At 38.6% G+C, this 23,411-nt stretch overlaps 1 protein-coding gene across 1 annotated transcript in view; it reads left to right on the top strand.

The window, feature by feature from the left end:
* The window catches only part of adgrl2a (adhesion G protein-coupled receptor L2a), an 81,814-nt gene that overhangs the window by 36,536 nt on the left and 21,867 nt on the right, over window positions 1–23,411 (top strand). The window contains exons 4-13 of the mRNA XM_016282101.1: window positions 1,412–2,212; window positions 8,930–9,033; window positions 9,551–9,736; window positions 15,296–15,479; window positions 16,467–16,589; window positions 17,148–17,353; window positions 18,070–18,243; window positions 19,142–19,351; window positions 20,696–20,916; window positions 22,434–22,500. Coding sequence (XP_016137587.1) covers window positions 1,412–2,212; window positions 8,930–9,033; window positions 9,551–9,736; window positions 15,296–15,479; window positions 16,467–16,589; window positions 17,148–17,353; window positions 18,070–18,243; window positions 19,142–19,351; window positions 20,696–20,916; window positions 22,434–22,500 — 2,276 coding nt within the window. The remainder of the gene's footprint in view (window positions 1–1,411; window positions 2,213–8,929; window positions 9,034–9,550; window positions 9,737–15,295; window positions 15,480–16,466; window positions 16,590–17,147; window positions 17,354–18,069; window positions 18,244–19,141; window positions 19,352–20,695; window positions 20,917–22,433; window positions 22,501–23,411) is intronic.

Below are 23,411 nucleotides of genomic sequence, written 5' to 3'. Positions count from 1 at the left end.
GAGGAACAGCTTTATTTTTCTGGTTTTGAGTTTCGCTCCAGCACAACTTACCAGCTATCCACCTGGAATTCAGATTTCCCTGGTCGATGTCCCTGAGTTCTTATGAAAATCTATATGCCGCTATCTAGAATTCAGCCCGTGTATTTCCCCTCGACAACAGCAGATTGATTTGTCTTCAGTGCCACATACACTGTCCTTCTGTACTGTGACAGAACACTCTTTAACCTTGCTCTCTTTCATGTGTTGAAGGTGTCTAACTGCGATCTCTTCCTCCTCTGACAGCTGTAGCTCTGTGCATAATGCCCGTAACCTCATGACGTGTTAACTACATGTGATCATGGACATGATGGTTAATTCATTTTAATCTCTTTTTCCCCTTGCACTCCTTTCATTCTCTCTTCCAACGCTTAAAATAGAAGTGGAGCAAAAAGGTAAATCACTGACACAATCAGCTCCTTGTTTTTCTTTCTTTAATATATACATTTTGTGGTTGTAAAACCTTCCTGTGCCCACTCTTGCTGTTCCGATAGCATGCGGTAGCAGAAAGGGTCTTGTATTTTAGTAAAGGTCAGTGCACAAGCAGCAATCGGAGGGAAGCTTTAAAAGAAAATGATAAAGCACAAGTTAAATGTTAGCGGTAATGCTGAGGGTACAAATTCCCCATTTCCCCCTCCTCTTCCTATCCTCCACACGCTTTTATTGCCTGTTCAAACCCCAGCCCCACTCCACACTCCTAGCATGCTCTGGTTACAGGTTTCCTACAGACTTACACAACCTCTACTGTTTCTTGCTTTCCCTTCATCTAACTCTCTCTCACTCTCTACATGTCTCTCTCGCTTTCTCACTTCACCCTTTCTACATGTTTGATTATCATGTCTTTGTTAAGAAGAAAGGAAATGCTTTATGCTGTAAAATGATTACAACATTAGGCCCATAGGAAAGATGTAAAAACTGTGGAAAAACTTGGCTCAGGACACAGACTTCCTGTATGCTGCTCTTCTCTGCATCTTTCTCAAGCCTTATTTAGCTGTCTGCTTTTATTTGCAGGGCAGATTTGTCGTATTGCTTCCTTTTTTCCTTTGTGTTTGGTCGTGGTTTGATTTCTCCATCACTCCCCTTCAGTATGTCCAAGCAGCAGTGAGCCGAGACTGTTTGCTTACGGACACATAAAAAAACTGTTTTTGCTTCCGTTTTAAGCTTCAGTAACCTTCAGATGCAGATTCTTCGCACCTTTTACTGCTTGTGAGTGTGGGTAGCTGTTAGACTTCTTAGTGTGTGTTTCTGTTTTCACCGACTACCCAGTTATCAGAGTGATGTAGTGACAGACGGCACTTTGCCCTCTGCTTTCAACTAGTGTGAGCTGCCTTCGCTTATGTTTGACTGTTGTCTGCTCTGTTCTTCTCATTACTAGTTTTTGTTTGTCCCGGAACTCTGAAAGCCATTGGAGATCCATCGTTTCTGTACGAGGCGGAGCAACAAGCGGGGTCGTGGTGCAAAGATCCTCTCCAGGCAGGAGACAAGGTTTATTTCATGCCCTGGACCCCTTACAGAACAGATACACTTATTGAGTATAACTCGCTCGACGACTTTCAAAACTCTCGACAGACTACGACATATAAACTCCCCCATCGGGTCGATGGCACGGGATTTGTGGTATACGATGGTGCAGTGTTTTTTAACAAGGAAAGGACACGTAACATTGTCAAATTTGACCTTCGGACCAGAATTAAAAGTGGGGAGGCAATTATAAATAACGCCAACTATCATGACACCTCACCATATAAGTGGGGCGGGAAAACAGACATCGACTTGTCAGTTGACGAAAACGGTCTTTGGGTGATCTACGCCACAGAGCAGAACAATGGCATGATGGTGATCAGTCAGCTCAATCCCTACACCCTTCGCTTCGAGGCAACCTGGGAGACCACCTACGACAAGCGATCGGCCTCCAACGCTTTTATGATCTGCGGGGTTCTGTATGTGGTCCGATCCACGTATGAAGACAATGAGAGCGAAGTCAGTAAGAGCCTCATCGACTACATGTACAACACCAAACTGAACCGAGGCGAATACATCGACATCCACTTCCCCAACCAGTACCAGTACATCGCCGCTGTGGAATACAACCCTCGAGACAACCAGCTGTACGTGTGGAATAACTTCTACATCCTGCGGTACAATCTGGTGTTTGGTCCACCTGATCCAGCCCACGGTAAGCCTCATCTCGAATTCATCTAGCCACACACACACACACGGTCCCTCTGGATATCTGTTTAAGTGGTCGCGAGATTTCAGCCACTGAGTTGGTATTCCTCTGGCACCCAAGTCTGTGTGTCAAATGTCACGGATGACTGATTTTTAATTTCAGATTTAATATGTGCTTGATGTATTCCGGAAACCTTTCTCGAGTGCAAGCAACATCTCAGAGTGAAGTGGTGGGTCTCAGCAGTAAACAACATCATAGGCGTTGTTAGCATATAATCAGAGACGCGTCCCTCGAGGTTTCAGAAGACAGAGTCATCCCTCCCCAGTGTTTAGACTCTTGAGACTAAACTCCCTCCCACTGCCCCACTGAGAAAGGTACCACTTCCCTCATTGGTAGAGGGTTACCTGTCTGGACAGGTATGTAGGCAGCCTTGCGGCAACAGTGGATCACCCCCAAAAGAGTAGATCTCGTTCCCTAACCGCCACAAAACAAACAACTTACGCTTTGCCTCGAATGCCTCTCAATGTGTCTGTGCTGAGAGACAGCTCTCCATTGAGACCGGATCAGTCCCGAAGGTCACGTCAGCATAGCCTGTTTTTAATTTAACTGTCAAGAGCTAGGACAGGATGGCCATAATATGTGTCAGATCATCTTTACATTGAAAAAATAATAACCGTAATTACCATAATCCTAGCTCAGCCTAGAGGCCAAGACTCTTGCATTACTCCAGAAAGACTTGGCTAAGTGTAGAGGTCAAACAACTTTACGCAGATTAGTGGGGCTTACAAATTTAAAATATTAGTGTATTTCTTCTGCGGAGACCCAGCGGGGTCTACCTCACTCGTGAATCTGCTTGTGCAGACATTGAGCTCTGTAACTGTACCCAGGGCCGTCGTGAAACTGTACTCGTAATGAGTGTACTTAGGATAAAGTCGTTGAGGATAAAAGCATCCGCTAAATCAGGGGTTCCCAAAGTAGGGGTTGGGACCCCCAGGGGGTCGCGAAACCACAAGGAGGGGTCGCAAGATGATTTCCAGAAATCAAATATGTTTTATTTAGACATAGCATATTTTACCCATAAATAAAAACCTATAAGTTGAATTAAAAATAAAACTCTGACGTGGAGTTTTGTACTCCAGCATGTTGCCCACCCAACTAATTAGGTAAGATTAATGTTGAAATGTAAGTAATGAGTAAATTAGTATAAAATAATATTATTGTTGTTAGACTGTTGTGTTCCTTTGTGTTGTCATTATGATATAAGTGCATGTGCGCCATTGTGCAAAACGTTTGTATACTTTAACCACCTCAGAGGAAAGTGGGGTCCCGAGTTACTGGCACTGTTATTTTGGGGGCCGTGGGCTGAAAAGTTTGTGAACCCCTGCGCTAAATGACAAGATACTAGATTGTAAGGTACAAATTATTTGTAGGCTGCTCAAAAGCATTCAAAAGCACCTCAAAGTCTACCTGTTATGTTAATAACTAGCCATAGATATGGTTCTCATTTGAAGGCTGCAACCTTTTTAACTGGCTAAATTTCAAGGCAGCTTCACATATATCCTTCACAGAGAATGCAATCTCAGAATGCTTTTTTTTTTTTTAAATCATCCAAGATAATGTATGAATCGAGAGGGTTTTTTTCTTGTTTTTTTATATATACGAATACAATCTAAGAAAAAATATGTAAAAACAGGGCTTAATGAACCATTAATAGTTTTTCACTTATTTTAAATTACGCATTGCATTGGGTAAAAGGAAATGTCCAGAAAATGGCAGAAAATAACAAGTACTTTTTCTATTTTTCTAACCATTAATTTTTCTTACTGTGCACGGCAAATTTCATTCAAATCATCCAAGATAATGTATGAATCGAGAGGGTTTTTTTCTTGTTTTTTTTTATATACGAATACAATCTAAGAAAAAATATGTAAAAACAGGGCTTAATGAACCATTAATAGTTTTTCACTTATTTTAAATTACGCATTGCATTGGGTAAAAGGAAATGTCCAGAAAATGGCAGAAAATAACAAGTACTTTTTCCATTTTTCTAACCATTAATTTTTCTTACTGTGCACGGCAAATTTCATTCATTGTTGAGAAGCTTCTAATATATATATATATATATATACACACACACACACACACACACACACACACACACATATAAATATTGGGCTATTATAAAAACTATTTAAAAATGTCACTTTTTATTTGTAAGAGCTATGCAGTTTTACACTTAGAGTATTACAATGTAACTTAGCTTAGCAACATGCTAACTCCTTACCATATTGAAATAATTGTAATTTGAGTCTCCTGTGCGGTTCACGGGGAATGCTTTTTTGTGTTGAGGTTCCATTTCTCATAAGGTGCTGTTTTAAAAGGTGAATATGCAGACGGTAGACTGCAAGGCAGCTAGCTAGCTTTTGGAACGGAGCCAAAACACCTCTCCGAAGGCTATGTATGACATTCATAATCACATTACTATCTGCACTACTTATTATATCAGACTTATTTTTGAGATCAGGACAGAATCATCCGAGTCATTCTTAGCATGTGCTAGCAGCTTTCCTTTAGCCTGAAGCGATTACCGCCACTGAATTAAAACCATCGAGCAAATTCATCCCTGCACAAGCAAGCAATTAAGTAAGAAATATCAACTCAATATCACTTCAGTTGCAAAGTATTGGGACTCAGATCTGAAATTCATTGAACATTTCTCTGGGGTGTTACCTCGGAGGGTTCAAATCTTTCATTAAGGAAATGTTATCACATTGTTACCACAATGTATCCACTTGTGGTTCACACTTATACGATGTGGCTGATTGAATGTGCCCGTGTATGTTCTGCCTCTCTTTTAGCCGCCTGTAAAGGAAGTAATTAGCTCAACAATCAGTGCTGATGAAGGACAAAAACATGCTAATTTCACTAGCTTTAGCTCCTGTGCAGTGCACGAGTTGAATGATACCCCCATCCCCACTTGAATCTAATCTGCCATCATTTGTATACTGATGTGATTTCTCTGTTTTAGATGTGGTGATTATCTCATCAGCTCAATAATCAGCTCACTCACACTGCCGTCAGAGTTGTGCTCCGTAGAGTTGATGTTTGCTCCACTTTACTTTGATAGCTGTGAAATTACCTTGATTTTGAGACACTGGAACAACGGACCACTAGAGTATGTGAGATATGATAAGCCCCTGCCTTTATAGGAAGAAATCTCTCCCCTTTAAGTCAGAGGCCAAAAAAAACCTCTTCAGGGATGGAGCAGTTACGAGATTAACTGTTAAGCTATTTTGGCAAATCACGTGACCTACAATCATTTGTATGTGCTGTATAGTGGCAAGTTAATCTTTAACAGTTGAAACCACTATAAGAGACTAGATAAAAATATAGAAAAAATTAAGTAAAAACTCAGATGTCAGATTTATATCAGATCAGATTATATCACAATAACCAATTATTGTTCAGAATTATTTAAATATTTAAATTAGAAATATACAGTTTTTCTAGTTTATTTGATGCAACTTGAGCAGAAATATGCCAGTATAACATTTGTAAATGTATCAATGACTGCAGTACGTCAGTATTAACTGTGACTGATTAATTGCTGCTGATACTGTTTGGCTTAATTAGAGATATTCATTTAGAAATGAAATTGTTAGTTTTGCTCAGACTGTAACAGTATGGGTGTAAATATTTTTTTTATAACTCATAGCTACTAAAAGGTGACCTGCGACTGGAGACATAGAATTACATTACAGACATAAACAGGCCAGAAACTGTTTTTCAACAACATTTTATTGAATATGAAATTTTCAACAAAAGGGCATCAAAAGAAGCAATTTAGCCTTCAGAAAATGTTGTTCGGCAATCTCAAGCGATCAAACTAAATATAAAATGTGCCATTTTTTTCTGTTTACCTTCTATGAAATTTTAAGTTTTCAACTTGGATCCTAAATAGCTTCAAATGCGCCGTTTATTGAAAGGGAAAATGATTAAAACCAGCAGCATATTCATACTGGAATCATCTTTCATAATGGGGAATCATCTTGATGTGGAGGAGACAGACAGCATTTATATTTGCCATCTGAATCGGGGTGGAAAACACACATTACGCTGCTTGCCACTTAATTTTTGCTCATCATTAATGGAATTAGTTTGACACTGATTGTGATAATTGCCATGTGATATTACACTGCTTATGGTTAGCGAAATTTATGCAGAGCCTTCTCTGCTCCTGTCTGAAAAAAGAAAACAGTTTTGTGTTCAGAAGACCACTAATGGATTTGGCTTTATTTTAGTCTCGCTTCTACTGCCACTTGGAGAGACTGCTCAGTGGCCTCTATTTTTGTTAAAGACCTCCTTTGAACTAAAAATTATTACAATTGCTAATGCTGCTACATAATTATTAGTTGCACCACCTTTAATGTGAGTTTTACCTTCTCCCTTTGCCCACACGTTTCAATCTTTTCCTCTGTGTGCCGTTTTTTATCCCCTCCCCCAGCCCAACCGTTTATTCTATGACTCCCACAGTCATCCCTCATGTTAGGGTGCTTCCCAATCGGAGGGATGTATCCTAGGGAGGCTGTGTCCTTTTTAGACCAGTCCCTCTAAGGCTATACTTCTCCGCTTTAAATTATAGAATGAGACGGTCTAGTAAATCCACATGGCAACAACCCTAGAGTTTTTGGAATTTTGGTAATAAAAAAAGAAGACTTTTAGGGGTAGTCCAAGGGTTCACTTAAAGTAATCATTTTTCAACAGTAAAAGTTACTGTTACTGTTGTTTCTAAAAATATATATATATATGATTTACAGGGCTAGTGTTTCGAAAGCCTAATTTTCTCACTGTTCCTTGCACAATATTATGTTATGGCCTCAAAACAATTTTACCATGCTGCGAGATTTGAACACTTATACTTTTGAATGTTAGCACCAGATATACAGATTCATATGTATGGGTTTTCTAACTCTATGGGTTTCCTTGGTAGCTCACACGATATGGCGTTGCACTTGTGAGGTGAAGTGCTCCGGTACGAAATGACGGTTCAACAAAACAGCTCAAACCCATGTGTTAAAATAGCACGGTTGCACGGTATCACTTCTGCTTTAATTAAAACTATCAGGTAGGTTTAGGGTTGGGTTTGGTGTAGGGGTAGGGTATTTTCTGACACTCCTTGGACATTTCAATTCTGAACCACCACAAAACATACCTGGAGCAATGTTATTAAAATGCCGTAATACTTGACTGTACGTAATAAATATATGTGGCCACGGTCATGTACTGAATGCGCGTTGTAACGCCACTCACTGGATGTTTTACTCTGAAACTGCCATGAAACGAGCAATAAGGTACGTAATGTCAGTATTGCAGAAACGTCATCACAAGCACATGAGCCTGGGTTGTAGTTACATCCAAATTATGTTTGTGTTGTCTTGTTTTGCCTGCATTTTGAGGACGGGCCAATAACCCCGATGAAGAAAGTGGCTTAATAAACATACAAATGTCTAGTTTTTGAAAACTCTAAATGGTTTGGGTGAGGGTAATGTTTAGAAATCATGATTAGCTCGATGTAAAAACAGTGGAAGTCACTGGAAATTCTCCACCATGCTAGAACTAGTACTTAGGTGCTTATTGCCACAATTTCATTTGAATATTTGGGTTGAAATTGTTCTCTGTTGCGAAGGTAATATTTCTTCTTTTTTGACATTGAACTGACGGTTCTTTTGAGCTTAATAGAGTCAGACACATTTTCATTACAGCACTACAGACGTACTTATCTTAAGAGAAACTGCCTTTGTTACAACAAAGAGAAAATTAATACTTCTACCCATAAATCAGATTGCAAAGGCATTCTGTAAAATAATAACAGACATCTAGGTGCTTTCATTCTGAGAGTTACCGACTGCATGTTCTGCATTTTTTTGAAGGACCATAATCCAAAGTCGACACCAAATTATACATAAAGTATAAAAGACAATAGTGTCGAAGTTTGAAAACACATCTTTCACAAAAGGGCCATGATATTAGGATGATTTTTTCCCCTTGCATATATTGTTATAGTAATACTATTGTTGTGGTTTTCTGGACAAATTCCATTATTTTAATGTGCCGTAATACCATGCAAATACAAAGGTATATAAATATGCTAGTCATTCAGATCCATGGTATAAGGAAAGTACTTTGCAACAAAGTACCATCTGACCATCTTGCAATATTGCCAAACTATTTTCCTGATATTTTATTGTTTGACACACTTACTATAATGTTAGGGTTAGGATGAAGGTTTGCTTTAGGCTTAGTTGCATGTAATTTTTAAAAAATTGTTATTACTAAATTAAGTACATGTAACGTGTGTAACTGACACTTGTTATAAAATATAAAATAAGGTGTTTGTACATTGTAAAATATTGCATTGTATATTGTATATTTGCATTGTCAAAGCATTTGCAGCATTGATGCATACAATTAAAACTTGCAAAACGAGTATAGTACAAAACAACATAAACGAAGAAAAGAAAAAAAGTACTTGACAAAGAAATGGCATTAAAGATACATTTACAAGTAAAAGTTAATGAATGTAATTATAACAATTAAATATGAAAGAGCATTAATAAATTTCGCTGGAGACACAGACTGGAGTCATATCACTCAATGGCTCTCATATTATGACAGACAATCCATGTAATAATAATAATAATAATAATGTCCTTATTTAAACAGGCACTGCCTCCTATCTATGCGTTCTCTCCACTGGGACCTGGAACCCAAAAGGCCCAGATCTGAGCAACTGTACGTCCCACTGGGTGAATCAAGTCGCTCAAAAGGTTTGTAGTTCCAGAATATTTCTGTCCTCGCAGAACGAGGAGTAAAAAAAATGTGGCAGTTTTCAGAGCATAACGTCATAAAAATAAAATACTCTCTGGTGCCATATTTTGGAGCTCATTCCTTCTGTTATCACTTGTTAAGATGAAGACACGAAGCCTTCAAACATCCAGTAGGGATCTTACAGATTGATCTTGTGCTCTTTTCAGTGTGCACTTTTGCGTTAATGTGAGATGCTTCCTGTAAATAGAATGGATGTGCACAATGGGACACCAAACTTCCTACTGTACACCCACAAAAATGAACGAAAGTAGAAGAAAAGCTTCGGCCATTGAAACCCTGGAAGTACTTCCAAATGCTCTTCTAAAGTGCTACCAGTTTCTAATGATAGCTGTAATTGCTCACGAGGGCTATTGCTGACTCAGCGTTATGATGTCATAATGGGAGTCAAGAGCCTCGTAGATACAAAATGATATTTTTCAGAGCCATGCTGTGAGGTTAATTTGTGTAATCTCTCAGATCCGGAGCGGGGAAAACGCAGCCAACCTGGCGAACGAGCTGGCCAAACATACCAAAGGAGCCATCTTTGCCGGTGACATTAGCTCTACCATGAGGCTCATGGAGCAGCTGGTGGATATTCTAGACGCTCAGTTACAGGAACTGCGACCCAGCGAGAAAGACTCCACCGGCCGCAGCTTCAATAAGGTATTAATGGGATTTCATTCTCAACATGATTCTTTAATAAGCAGCAGCATGCCTTGGACGTATCAAGTCACTTTGCTTAAAGAAGACTTGCTTCATAAGAATCTTAAACGGCATCAAACTCATTGTGTTACACCCCATCATGCTTTTAGAGAATTAGAATAGTATAAATACACAGACTGGAGTGAATCACTGTGGGTTTTGCCTACTATCCCAAGATGCTTGGATGATGTACTTTGTCTGGTGTGCATCTGTACATGCATTTTCAGGTAATATAACTTATTGTGCAATGGATGAGGACTTTTAGTTGTAGAAAAGCTGCCACAGCAGTTTTTTTTAAATGCATGGATGTAAATGTACGACAAAGTTGAAATGAAAGAACGATTAAGAAATAAGGAATATCTAGGTAATTATTTAGATGCAAATATAAATGGTACTTGACAAAGGAGCCTGTGGTATCACAACAAGGTAAAACATCCCAGTATTAGTGCGCTCTCATACTTTCTCTAGAATAGTACATATTTCACTGCATTTTACAAGTATGCAAATTACAACGCACTCAGAGTGCTCTCTGAAAATAGGTCACATGGAGATGAATGAAGCCAGTTATCAGTCTACAAAAATGATTAGCTGCTTTTATATAAAGCCTATGCCTTGCATTTAAAACGCATATGAGAGACTGCTTGATGTCCTCAAATGCATCCTAACCCTTCCGGTTACAACTGGCCGTTATGTAACATTTACTTCAACCATTAGGAATCTTGAGGGCATACATTCATCAAACATGAGCTTTTTCTTTTTCTTTTGGCTCTATGTTGTCTTCAAACAAAAATAGCCATTAATTCTTCTCTCTTTAGACCAAACCAATTAAGCTTATGAGAAATTTGAATCAAGGATTGGAAAAACTTGAATAAATGATGACAATTTAAATTTTTGTGTGAACTATTCTTTAACAGTAGCGAAAAAGGAGCAATTTATAAAAAATATAGTTGTTCATATATTATATATATATATATATATATATATATATATATATATTGTATAATATTTATAATTTTTGAAAAAGAAGCAGAATAAGGCAATAAGACAAATACGTAAGAAATACAAATTAAACTCATTTTTCAGATACAGTAGGTTTACTTAACATATTTATTTAACATCTATTGTTGGTTAACATTAATGACACGGATAGGTACTTAATTAGGAATGCTGTCCCTTTAAGACGGAAATCATGTATGTAATACTGACACACCTTCAGTTTTCACCCACCTGTTTACGTTCACTTAATCCATAAACGACTGCATTTATGTGAGATACTCTACACGATAGACATTTGGCCTGCTGTGTGTGTATTTGAGCACTGAGAACTGATCGTGCGCTGTATATGCGAACTGAAGAAGCCGAGCGTGCGCGAGAGAGAGCACTTCTATCAGCACAATTCCGCCTATACCGCCTTCACTAACTTTAAGTTAATCGACAATGAATTGTGACTCCCGGGAAACACAGGATGTCTGGTCACCTTATCCCTAACCCTTGGGGTGCTGAGGCCATTGTTTCAGATTGCTAGTTCGCGTTTTGGTAGCCTATCCATCCACTGCGGCTGCCATACTGAGACTAGATATGCAAACGCCCTTTATCCGACTGCAATCCAATTACAGGGACGCACATTTTGAAGGACAAGACAGTAGCCTATAGGATGTATTTTGAATGTCCGGTAGTCCTCAAATAACATTAAAGTCCATCTCTTCTTGTTAACGAAGACGAGGCATAAATTTCGTCATAGTTTTTATCATCAGATATTAGTTTTAGCTCGTCAACGTCTCATCTTAGTCACAGAAAAAGTCCATTCAACCTACTCTTCGATGCTTGAAAAAAGTAGACTTTGTAGAAGTAAAACATATGAATTAAAGTGATTTATTCTAAGTCTTCTGAGGGTACATGGTATGTTGAATTAATTTAGGCTTTTATTCACATATACACATTGATCAACGCATATAAATAGAGCACATCACATATGGCCAAAGGCAGCTCTACATGCTTGATGTGCAAGAACAAACCTCATTGAGCTTTTTTTTATTATATTTGATGTGGTCTATGCATCTGTTCATCATATAAAGTGATCATGTTGAAGACTTGGATTGAACTTTAATTCACTATGTTGTTGTTATGAACTTTTTGAAGCTTCAAAGTTTTGGTTGAATAGACTGTCAATGGAGGGACAGAAATGTCTCAGGTTTTATAAAAAAATAAATATCTTAATTTGTGTTTTGAACAAAAGTCTTATGGATTTGGAACCACATGAGGGTGGGTAAATGATAACAGAATTTTCATTTATAAATGTTTCAATCATTTTTGGTTGAACTATCCTTTTTAGTCGCAGAGCTTGAAGGGCATATTCAAAGTATTTGAAGTAACATTCATTTGGTTAAAGACAGTAACCTCTTTCTCAGCTCTTGTGTTGTCTGTATGGCTTTTTGTGTGTTTCATTCATTAAAGTCAAAGAATTGGGTGGATATCTGTCAACTCAGATGGCTGGAGCACAGGCTGTACGCACTAAGAGTGAAGCCTTTCTTTCAAATTAATTTCGTTGTTACAAGTCAGTGGAAGGGAGTGAAGGCACCCTAGCCTAATTACAAAGAGTTTGGATCCCCCAGTGCACTATAGCATAAGAATGTCATTTGTCTCATGGGAGCCACGTGGACAACGGCCAGTGTAATTTACATGAACGCTACATGTTCCAGGACCAACATCCTTAGTTTAAACATTTACTCTATTACTCTAGACCTTAATACCAAACTCTAAATTCTAAATCAAGGATTTATTTCTCTTGACCCCGCACTGCTTCAGTGAACCATGGCCCTAACCCCTATTTCTGATGTTAACCCCTTACCCCAGCCCCTAATTTCCTATGATAAATCTTAACTCCAAGACTAACATCAGCCTTAAAATATTAACCCTAAACTTTACTTTTAACTTCAAATCCCAACCCCACTCCTTCCTCTGGTACAGACACACAATCCAGATCCTATAGAAGAAAATCTTCACTTTGATTTGGACATCCATTGATTTGGCATCACAATTCAGAAACGTTTATCCCAAATCATCAAATCTAAATCTGACCCCAAAATCCTACATTTAACCTGGATCCCAACCTTTAGCTCTCAGTTTCCTACTCTAAATATTTACCTTAACCATTATTCCTAAACCACACCTGTACATGTAATCTCTGACCCTATCCAACCCCTTCTCTTAGTTCAGCTTCCAAATAAAATCCTCAATCTCCAACCATGATCTTGATCCTATAGAGGTAAACCGCACATTGATTTAGACTCTAGGTCTTCAACCCTGTTCCTGCAATGATTATTTCCAACCTGCTCCAGTTTCCCTGTCCTGTGATTTTTCAAGTGATCCTGAAGAGCTTGATTAGTTGGTTCAGGTGTATGTGCTCAAATCTGCAGGACAGTGGGTCTCCAGGAGCAGGGTTGGGGAACTAGGATTTAGACAGTTGTGTCTACTTATTGTTTTGCATTTGTTTAATTTGCATTTTACTCACAATTTGGAAACCCAACTTGTATCCCCAAATGTGATCCCCAATCTCCGTTCCTAAATCTTTTTCCTGACCCTAATCTAATCTGAATCCCAACTTTTAACCCTAACCCAGCACCCAGTTACTTACCCTAAATCTTTATCTTAACCATTATTCCTAAACCTCACATTTACACCTAATCTCTAACCCCTTCTCTTAGTCCAGCTTCCAACTCCAATCCCCAACCCTGACCTCGATCCCATAGAGGTAGACCACACATTGATTTAGACAGTCTGCATCTGAATATTGTTTTGCATATGTTTAATTTGCATATTTCAGATGGTAATAAGTTACTGATTCTATTTTTACTTGAAAGAGCACCTGAGGGTTTTGAAATCACCAGACCAAATTGTTGTTCTGAAAGCAAGGCCACTCTGTGCACCCCTACATTCATCCGTTACATGATTTCATCATAGCAGATCCAACTGCTATACTGTGTTTCTGAAGTGCTTGTGGATTGGAGAACCCATTAGTACACCATCAACCTTTCTAACTGTGTTTCTTTGGTCTGTTTTTCTTGTGTGTGTCCTCTCTCAAATGAAAAAGCTTCAAAAGCGAGAAAGGACGTGCAGGGCGTATATGAAGGTATATCTGTGCAACGCTACTATGCTCTTCACTTGTTTCTGTACTTTCTCTTCTTCTTTTCCTGCTATTGTTTCTCAGCATGGTCCTGTGTCTTTCATTCTCACTGTCGCCACAGCATTTCACTCCGCCTGTGTCCTCATTCCCAGAGGTTCAATATTTCAAGTGAATTGGAAATTGTGTGGCTGCAATTTTTATGCCCAATTCATACCTTTTATGTGTTTGTTGGTGGTCTGTTTATTTTTATTTTTTTCAGTTTCGTTATTGCTAAAGTCATGTTAATGTCTGTTGACATGTGCTTGAGTTGCAGGTTGGCGGTGCATGTGTTGTTGTTGCGCTCAACTTTTTGTTAAAGGGTAGATGTCAATTTGTGGTGCTTGAAATTTATTGATTGCTACATTGGTTTTGCCACAGCAGTTTGAACTGCTAAAAGATTTTAGACCTAGCAAAAATGATTAAAAAATAAGTATGACAGGAGAGATTATGTAGAGATCACATGAAAGGCAGCATTGTTTTGGAAAGGCAAATCAGTGTAAAATAAATGTGAAACCCTCGACTGTGAAGATGCATATATCATCTTTTAATTTTTATTGGTGTGTAGGAGCAAAAACGATTTAGTATTGAGAGTAGTTAAAAATGACCACAAAAATGTAAGAAATTAGAGCCCATATGAGAAAGAGATGGCAAAACCATCAGATGAGCAATAATTATCAAAGGAGGCGACAAGTATGAATCAATATTTTAGTCTGGTGGTGTGCGTGTGCACAGTCGCTCTGAATGAATAATATAAGAGTGCAAGTTTGTAAGGTAAAACATTTCCAAAATGTGAGTGTTTGTAGAAGTAGGATTTTAAAGTTGTATTCTCAAATGTAACATCCCTTTGTAGAAAACTACTGCATTTTTGGAATTCTCCGACAGTATTAACAGGTGGCTTTTCTTTTCTTTTTTTCAATTTTGTGAATCATATTATCAAGACCTAGAGACATTACAATAAATGTGTTTTCATACTGAAAGTAGGATCAAATGGATGATATTGGAAAATAGTGGTCTGCACCTTCAGTTTTGACGACACAGAACAATGGTGTCTTTATCTTAAAGGACGCTTTGCATTTATAAGGCGTCATGACCAGCTGTCTTTCTTTACCTCATATGTGTCCGTTTACGTGCTTGAAGAGCCTTTGACATTCAATACTGCACTCTTGAGACAGACAGAGCATGGCGGGCTCATTTCTGCAGCCTGTTTTTATGTGTGTCACCTGATAATGACCTAAAACAAAGTGTGCATGTTTGCTTTTATTTGGGCACGGCCAGAGAGCTGCTGATAAAGTCAAGGCTTTGACATTTGACCTTACTACAGTGGTTAGTGCTGACACAAGCGTCTCATTGGGCTGCAGGCTATCGTGGATACAGTCGACAACCTCCTCAGACCGGAGGCTCTGAAATCATGGCGAGATATGAATACCACGGAGCAGACACACGCCGCAACTATGTTACTGGACACCCTGGAGGAAGGAGCCTTTGTCCTTGCTGACAATTTAATGGAACCGGCCATCGTGAAAGTACCAGCCAGCAATATAAGTGAGTTCGAGCAATGCGCAAAACTAATAGATCTGACAACGTAAACAGTGTAGTTTGCAGCTGATCAGTTTGAGTTTGAAAATATGTTTCAGCTGTGAAATTTTAATAACAGTGGCCACTAACACATGGGTGGTTGACATAAAATACTTTTGGGAAGTTGACATGTACTGCAGTGTGGCATGCTAACTCCGTCTTATACTATTTTAAACAGCATTTTTCCAAATCCTTTTATTACTGTTATGCATGCAGCTTTTATGACCTCATATTAATTGAGACTCTACATGGAATATTTCTACTCCATTCATTTGCCACACCGCAGGACCTTTTAAAAATGGAGTGAAGGCAAAAATGCAATTAAAAATAGTGAATAAAGAAATTTTGACCAGTTACAGGGCCTAATGTTTACACTCTCCTGTATAAATTTTTATATTTTGCATACCGTCGATAATACAAAGTCCAAAAACCCACAAATGATCAGTTGAATTCTGGCCTATTAGGTCATGGAGTGAATTCACTAAACATGTGTAGCATATTTTCACATTGTTTCGTGCAAACATATCTCTTTTCTATATATTGTGCCTTATTTAGAAAACTTATTTTCAGATTAAAAATTGCAATTTTGTTAATTATGACAGTACTTATGCATCAGATGATGGATACGATTTTTATATCCAGACAAGCTCATTTTACACATTTTAAACTGCTAGTAAAGTAAGCCATATTGCTGCGGTCTGCTACATCCGCTACAACCTAGCACTTAAAAATTCAGAATAGCGTTATGCAAATTGCGTTCAGCACAGATTTTGTGGGTGCGTTGTCACCGCTAATTGATTTGCATAATTCCTTTAGTGAACCGAACAACGTTAGATGCATGCAAATAAACCGCAATTCATTCTCAGTGAATACCCCCATATTTTTTATTTACATTTTTTTTCTCTCTGTTTCTGCTTGAACTAACATTGTGAAACATCGGATTTCTCTCTGCAGTTCTGGATGTTTACGTGCTGAGCACAGATGGGCAGGTTCAAGATTTCAGGTTTCCCCAGAGCGGCAGGGGTGGTATTTCTATCCAACTGTCTTCCAATACGGTGAAACTCAACAGTCGTAATGGTACATTCCAGACCATATGCAAACTCACTCATATACGTTCATTCGTATCAATTCCAGTGAGAATAACTACATATAAGATCCAGCCGCTCCTGTCACTATGGAGATACAAATGCTCTAATGGTCAGAAAAATATCTGAACATTGATGTGAACATACTGCTCAACATATGTTGTTTTCGACAATCAAAACTTGGTCTGCTGCAGGGTCACTTGGGAATAAAATGCACATACTAAAATTAGGAACGTTTGTGGGGTATATACATTTATTTATGAGATTATCATTTTTTTGATGTACTGTATGTGGGTAAATGTCAGATTTAAGATGATTAAAATTGTACTTTACAAACTATTTCAATGATAAATCATTGCAGTTTTGTTGTCACATTGCAAAATCCTACTCTTAATAGACATCCTTTTAATTGCGCAAAACGTAATTTCTTATTTTCCTCTATTAACTATGAGGTGAAATAACACCCAGACATGTTCTTGACAGTTTTTGTGAGACTCACTGACATAATGGTCTTTAATGAGAAGTAAGGTGTGCCGTTTTCTCTTCGCAGGTGTTGCCAAGTTGGTTTTTGCCCTTTATAAGAACCTGGGGCAGTTTCTAAGCACGGAGAATGCGACGATGAAGCTCGGCCACGAAGCTAACGGACGCAACCTCTCCGTGGCTGTGAATTCCGACGTCATTGCCGCCTCAATAAACAAAGAATCCAGTCGTGTATTTATATCGGAGCCTGTGATTTTCACCCTGGAGCACATTGACGTGAGTGCAAGCAATAAACAAACAAAGGGATCGTAAAAGCAGTGGGATAGCAAAGCAAGACGGCGAATAAAATAAAATAAAAGCAGTCTCAATTCAAACAGCCTACAAGGTCACAGAGGGGTTTATTTAAGCCATCGAACATGAAATTAACAAAGTCTGAACCAATGATTATTACCAGCCTAGACCAAATTCTTAATGAAAACTAATTCGTTTGTCGACATTAGGATGTAAATGATGCAATTTCCTTTTTTTGGAGTGGAAAATTAACTCCCAGATTAGCTATACAATGCAGGATGAAATTACCAGAGGACCAATTATCATCTCGCTTTCTTTTAAAGTGTCAGGAGTGCTCCCAGAGGAGACCGGGCTTGATTTTTGCTCTCTATCAAAGTAATTGTGTGATTTCCACAGACATGCCTTCAAACCATTCTGCCCCCTGTTAGCACCTCATATAATCAATGGTCCCATGCTACATTTCGCAGTCATTTAACCTTATTAGATTCGTTAGTCGTTTATGTGAGAACACACACTGCGCATTCAAAAGATTGTTTGATATGGCCAGTGTATCATTTGTGAAAGAGTGAATGCCAACAGTCAGAGTGAATTACGATGCCGTTTATTATACGGTCATCATCGGAGAGATGGCTACTAAATATCAATTCATTATCGTCTGCTAACTCATGAGGAATGTTTCTGTCTCCTCCTGTCGATTCCAGATGCAACATTACTATAACTCCAACTGCTCTTTCTGGAACTACTCTGAGAGAACCATGATGGGATACTGGTCCACTCAGGGCTGCAAACTCATCCACGCCAATAAAAGTCACACCACCTGCTCCTGTAGTCATCTCACTAACTTTGCGGTGCTCATGGCTCATCGAGAGCTGCTGGTAAGATGCGAGCTTCATAAATATTTAAGCTTTTGTCCGTGCTTTACTGTGAAACCCAGCTGTTATAATATACGCCACCAACACTCATCTGCTTCTCTAAGCCAAACGCTGCCAACTGATAACTCACTGGATTGCAGACGGCTACAAAGCGGCCTGTTTTAGGCCCTGTCCACATGAACGTGGTTATTTTTAAAACCGCAGCTTTTTCTATGCGGTTTTGCCATTCGTCCACACGCAAACGCAGCACCAGTCACCGAAACCGAATATTTTTGAAAACGCCTGCCAGGGTGAAGATTTTCAAAAACTCTGGTTGCAGTGTTATCATGTAGACAGCGAAACCGGAGTTTTTGGCTTGTGACGTCGGAACCTGCGCTGTTATCTCCGCCTACTGGAAACTTTTTCAGGCTTCTGATTGGCCAAAATGGCTTTATGGTTGAGATTATATCGCCACTTGTTGGTTTGGCATGCTCTTGACAGTGTTTCATAGCATACGTTTGCGTTTTCATGTGGACGGAGATTTTTTTTAAAACGGAAGAATGAAATACTCAGTTTATAAAAATACCCGTGTACGTGTGGACATGGCCTTAGTCTACTTTTAATAATAGCAAAAGTTTCTTCAAACAAAAACAGTTTTATGAATTAAACTGTCTGTTTAAAACTGAAATGTCTGTGCCACTAGTGTTACCAAATTGAATTGCAAAAACATAACCACAAACAAATTTGATCTAATTGGCACATGTGCTGTGTCTTGCTAAATTTTGGATTTCAATCTGGACAAAAAAAAAAGATAGAGCAAGGGCAATACTTTTTTTCCCCCCATTAGATCCCTTCTATAATCTACTCAGTTGTGATCTGCATCAACATTTTCTCCCTCCATCTCTATACGTTTGTGTCTCAGGGTGCAGATAAAGTCCAGGAGCTGTTGTTGAGCGTCATCAGTCGTGTGGGAATCGTGGTATCCCTCATCTGTCTGGCCATGAGCATATTCACCTTTTGTTTCTTCCGTGGGCTGCAGAGTGACAGGAACACAATCCATAAGAACCTGTGCATCAACCTTTTCATCGCTGAGCTCATCTTCCTCATCGGAATCGACATGACGGAGCCCAGGGTAACGTTACCTTGAATGGATGTTTTCAGCTAGTCTCATGGAAATGTCTAGAGACGTGTCCACAACATCCAAGACAAATTTTTGAAGGGAGTTCCAGTGAGTTCGAGCTGCATTTTGACACATGATTATAGCTTTTCAGGATTACTGGATTTTTGTCAGTAACTTGATGCTTTTTGTCCGGAATTTATTTAAAGAAATGCATTTCAAATTAATGTTTTATTTTTTTATTATTCATTATTATTTTTATTTAAATATATTTTTATTTATATATTGTTATGGTTGAACTTAAAAATGCCAAGGTTGTTCAACTTTTAGTAAAAAAAAAATTATATTACTGAAAAACTACCTTATAGTTTTTGACTACTACTAATATGAAGAAAAAAAATGTTTGTTGAGCATTTTACTTCCAAAGGCCTGGAAAGGCTTTACACTTTTTGTTGGGACATGACTGTGGGGATTTTCTCCCATTCAGACACAAGGGCATCAGAGATGGGGCCTGGCTCGTTGTTCCAGTTCATCCCAAATGTGTTCAGTGGGGTTCAGGTCTGGGCTTTGTGTAAGCCAGTCAAGATCTTCCACACCAGTAAACCATTTCTTTACAGACTTCGCTTTGTACACAAGAGGCATTATCATGCTGAAACAGAAAAGGCCCTCCCCAAACTGTTGCCAAAAAAGTTGGAAGCACACAATTCTCTAGACAGTTGTTTTATGCCGAAGCATTAAGATTCGTCTTTGCTGGACTTAAGAGGCCCAACCAAAGCCATTAATTAGAAAAGGGTCCACATACTCTTGGCTACGTACTGCATAACTACACTACCTGACATTTTTAGAGCCATTAAATCAAAACTTTTGTTGAAAAGATGTTATAAAAAAATAATTTTGAAACCCACATAAATACAAAGTTTGTTTGTCTATTTATTATTATTTTTTTTTACTTTGTAAATTAACATAGATAGAGTCAGTAACTTGAATTTGTTTTTTGTGTTTAATTTATGAAATAAAATGAACATAGTTTAACCTTTTATATAGTGAACACATTTTAAATGTTTCAATTTAAATCAAACTAGATAATGTCAAAATGTTGTTTAACTGTCCTTGGTTAGTAAAAACTAAAAATAAAATGTTAGTAATAAATAAATAAATGTCATTAAATTGCTGAAAGTTATCAAATTGTCATTAAATTGCTGAAAGAAATAAAACAGAATTAAAAAGCTAAAAAACAGCCATTAAATTAAATTAAATTAAATTTGAAATTAAATTAAATAAATTAGTTTTTAACTTGGTATGTACACAAGATAAACTAGATGTTCAACTTTATTTGTCTTTGACCCTTTTGTCCCACAGATGGCCTGCTCCATAATTGCAGGAATCCTGCATTACTTTTTTCTGGCATCTTTCGCGTGGATGTGTTTGGAAGGGGTTCAGCTCTATCTGATGCTGGTGGAGGTCTTCGAGAGCGAATATTCACGCAGGAGATATTTCTACATTACGGGATACCTCCTCCCCGCTGTGGTCGTGGGCGTTTCTGCTGCTGTAGACTACAGGAGCTATGGCACTAAGAATGCGTAAGAGAGCGTTTTCTTTTTTTCTTTTTTTAAAATGCAGTGCTGTCTGCAGGAGCGTACCACAATCTGATGGTTCCATAGGTACCACACACACAGGAAGTCTTCAGAGGATGCCTTACAGTACCAAATGTGGTTTCCAGGCAGTGCTGGATGCGTTAGTGTCTTTTGTTCAAAGAGTCTCTGGTGACCTATTGTTTGTAAATGCTCTCTATCGGAGACGAGGGCCGCATGAGAAAGAGGCTTTTACGCAGATTAATGGCAGTGCTTCAGCCCTCCATGGGCTCTTGGGTTGCTCCTTATAACACATAAACAGGTGGTAGTGTGTCGGCCCTGTCTTCCACATCACTAGTCTTTTAATACGAAGCACAGTGGTTTGCTTTAGATATGTTATGAAAGCGATGCTTGTAGCATTGCATTTGTCTCTGATGTTTTCTACGGTTTCTTAGAGCACTGTAGCATTGACGATTTATATGATCAGTGTTTCCTGCTGGAAGTCACACTCTAGAGAAACTGGATCCGTTACAGGAAATTACTGTCTTTGAGCAGCGTTTAATAAACGAATGCGGAATCAACCCATATAAAACATTGTAACGTAACCCACATGAGCCTGCTCAGTAAAAGATACTGTCCTTAGTGTGTATGTTTATTGGTTATGTTTGTAAAGTCAAGCATCACTAATACAATTGCTCATACTTTAGGTTCAGGATTCAAACAAAAAAAACCTACTAAATTTCATGTGTAATTGCATTCCAACATGTGTCAGAACGCAAGTATTCGCTTGTTAAGACTGACTTTCCGGGTCCAAACACTTTATCAGATTCCAAAAGCAAATGGTGCTCAAATGTACACTCAGGGTGTGCTGTAATACTACCAAAATATCATGATCCTAACTTTTATCTGCATACCGAAATCTCAGATGACCTGGTGGTGATTCATCTTTTATGGATCTTTAAAATATTGGTGCCTGGGATGCAGTGAGCCCGGAAGCTGTAGTGTACACCGTGCATAAAAGCATAGCTTAAAGAGATAGTTCACCCAAAAATGAACATTTTATCATCATTTACTCACCCTCATGTTGTTCCAAATTTATATGAATTTCTTTCTTCTGTTGAACACAAAAGATGATATTTTGAAGAATGTTGGGAACCAAACAGTTGCTGTAGCCATTGACTTCCATAGCATGTTTTTCCATACTATGGAAGTCAATGGCTACCAGCAACTGTTTGGTTACCCATTAAATTACATGAAATTAATTGATATCAAGTGATGACAATAAATAGTGCCCATGCCATTATCTTTACATCAACTTCTAACACAATCAGAAACAGTTAAAAGAGAATTTCGCTCGATAGTTGATCAGCCCTCCAATTTTCACCTGGTGGGCCAATTTTGTATCTAGAAAGTGTAGGCAAGCACCACTTGTTAAAGAACATGTTAGAAATCTCGTTTTTGTCTAAAGTAACAGGATGACTTAGACATATTTTCTATAAACTGCGCAACTTGTGTTATCTTTGCAGATGCTGGCTCAGGATGGACAATCACTTCATCTGGAGTTTCATCGGGCCCGTTACCTTCATTATTATGGTGCGTTCAGTATCTACTGACCTTCACATGGCTTAAGATTGTATATGGCATATACATGCGTCAGGTGAAAGAACAAACAGGAGAATGTTTCTGTGCAGTGCAAGACCGTGTTTCAGAGTTTAAAGAGTAATTGACAAAATCCTCCCGTGCAAAAACATCGAGCTGCCTTTGTTTCTTCAGTCTTATTCAACAGATTGCAGCCCATTGATTTCTGCTTAGATCGGTTCAGTCTCAACAGACCCAGTCAATGCGGTTTGCAGAGAGGTTCGGAAATGCTGCTCTTAAGGCTTTTTTTTTTTCTCAGGGATCGTTTTGATACAGCTTTTTCAGCGTGGCATCAGAGCACAACATTATCCTCAAATGATACTCAGCAGGGCGCTTTCAAGCTACGGGGTCGAGACAACCCCTCGGGATGTGGATAGAAGAAATGGCAATGTCAAATAATACAAATCAAAAACGTATATTGTTCAACCTTTTATGGAGGTAGCTGATGACACTACAGAGTTTGTTTGACGTGAGATGACGGTCATATGGCACACGGGATTGACACAGCTGCAGTTTAAGAGTGCTGTTATTTGTGAACCAAGAGATTAGAGCCTCAGACTAGATTGGGGAGGTTAAGAGGAAGTAGGCCTGAGAGAGACAAAGATAGAGAGAGTCTAGCAGGTGGTATTCACATCTGTCTGGCTGTTTGTTTGCCTTCTAAACTCTGGATGAAAAAATAAATCGTCTTCCTGAAAATGGAAGGACAAGAGGAGATGTTTGTGGAGGGTTGACTTTATTATATCCTTTATGCTTATGTAAACAGACCAGTTGATCTTCCACAGTGATGGAAGCTCTGTTTATTGGAAAGACTTTTAGCTGAAAACAGATTTAGAGACACACAGGTGGTTCAAACACTGGTTTGTGCT

The sequence above is a fragment of the Sinocyclocheilus grahami genome, unplaced genomic scaffold (assembly GCF_001515645.1).
Source record: "Sinocyclocheilus grahami isolate Dianchi unplaced genomic scaffold, SAMN03320097.WGS_v1.1 scaffold154.1, whole genome shotgun sequence".
Classification (NCBI taxonomy): Eukaryota; Metazoa; Chordata; class Actinopteri; order Cypriniformes; family Cyprinidae; genus Sinocyclocheilus; species Sinocyclocheilus grahami.
The sequence above is the reverse complement of the archived record's forward strand: the minus strand, read 5'-3'. Positions and strand labels throughout refer to the sequence as shown.